The sequence below is a fragment of the Opisthorchis viverrini genome (assembly GCF_000715545.1).
Source record: "Opisthorchis viverrini unplaced genomic scaffold opera_v5_21, whole genome shotgun sequence".
Taxonomy (NCBI): Eukaryota; Metazoa; Platyhelminthes; class Trematoda; order Opisthorchiida; family Opisthorchiidae; genus Opisthorchis; species Opisthorchis viverrini.
In genome coordinates this window covers 2,953,385-2,954,137 of record NW_008751677.1, presented here as the reverse complement: position 1 = coordinate 2,954,137, position 753 = coordinate 2,953,385, and the positions used below count along the sequence as shown (strand labels likewise).

At 48.6% G+C, this 753-nt stretch overlaps 1 protein-coding gene across 1 annotated transcript in view; it reads left to right on the top strand.

Moving 5' to 3' along the window:
- Positions 1–559: 559 nt before the first annotated feature.
- Positions 560–753, top strand: part of T265_01929 (hypothetical protein) — a gene marked incomplete at both ends in the record, with an annotated part of 4,897 nt that continues 4,703 nt past the window's right edge. The window contains one exon of the mRNA XM_009166055.1: positions 560–740. Coding sequence (XP_009164319.1) covers positions 560–740 — 181 coding nt within the window. The remainder of the gene's footprint in view (positions 741–753) is intronic.

Below are 753 nucleotides of genomic sequence, written 5' to 3'. Positions count from 1 at the left end.
ATTTGGTCCAAACCTCAATTAGTTTATCACTGAACCACCCACGGTAGGAAAAAGCTTCCGCCACCATCACCACGACAGTAATACACCACTAGCAGAAAAGTGTGCTTAAATCCTACACTACCGGATAAAAAAAATCCCTTGCGAAAGATGAAAGAAAGAGAGTGGAGGCTTACTGCGAATTACTGTCCCTGTAAGAACGTCCAAGAACGATGTGCTCGCACTTCCTAATAACATTGCGATTAAAACATTTGAGCATCATATCGGAGCAAGATGCCGTAAACGGGGATGACCTAACGCCAATGCCTACTGCGAACCTCATTCAACACAAGCCCAGCGCACGACAGACAGGTGCTATGCGCAAATTATTCTACTTAATTCGTTCGACTGGTCCTCGGAAACCTCTTGTCAGTGAAACAATCAGGGACCCAAATGGCTCCCTGATATGCAACGAAGCAGAACGTTTGGACTGCTGGGCACAGTACTTCGAACAGCAATTCAGCTGGCCACCTGCTACCCCCAATCCGAAACCCGGCCTTCAACAGAAAGACGGACCGTAAATATGGAGCCGCCTTCAGTCTCAGAAGTGTCCGAATGCATTTCTCTACTCAAGCGTCATCGTGCTGCTGGTCCTGACGACCTTCCACCTGCTCTTTTCAAGGATGGCGGTAGATTTCTCAGCCAGTGCCCGTCTAGCCCATTTGGGTTTATCTGGGAGAAGGAGACCGTCCCAGACAACTGGGGTGAATCGATAGT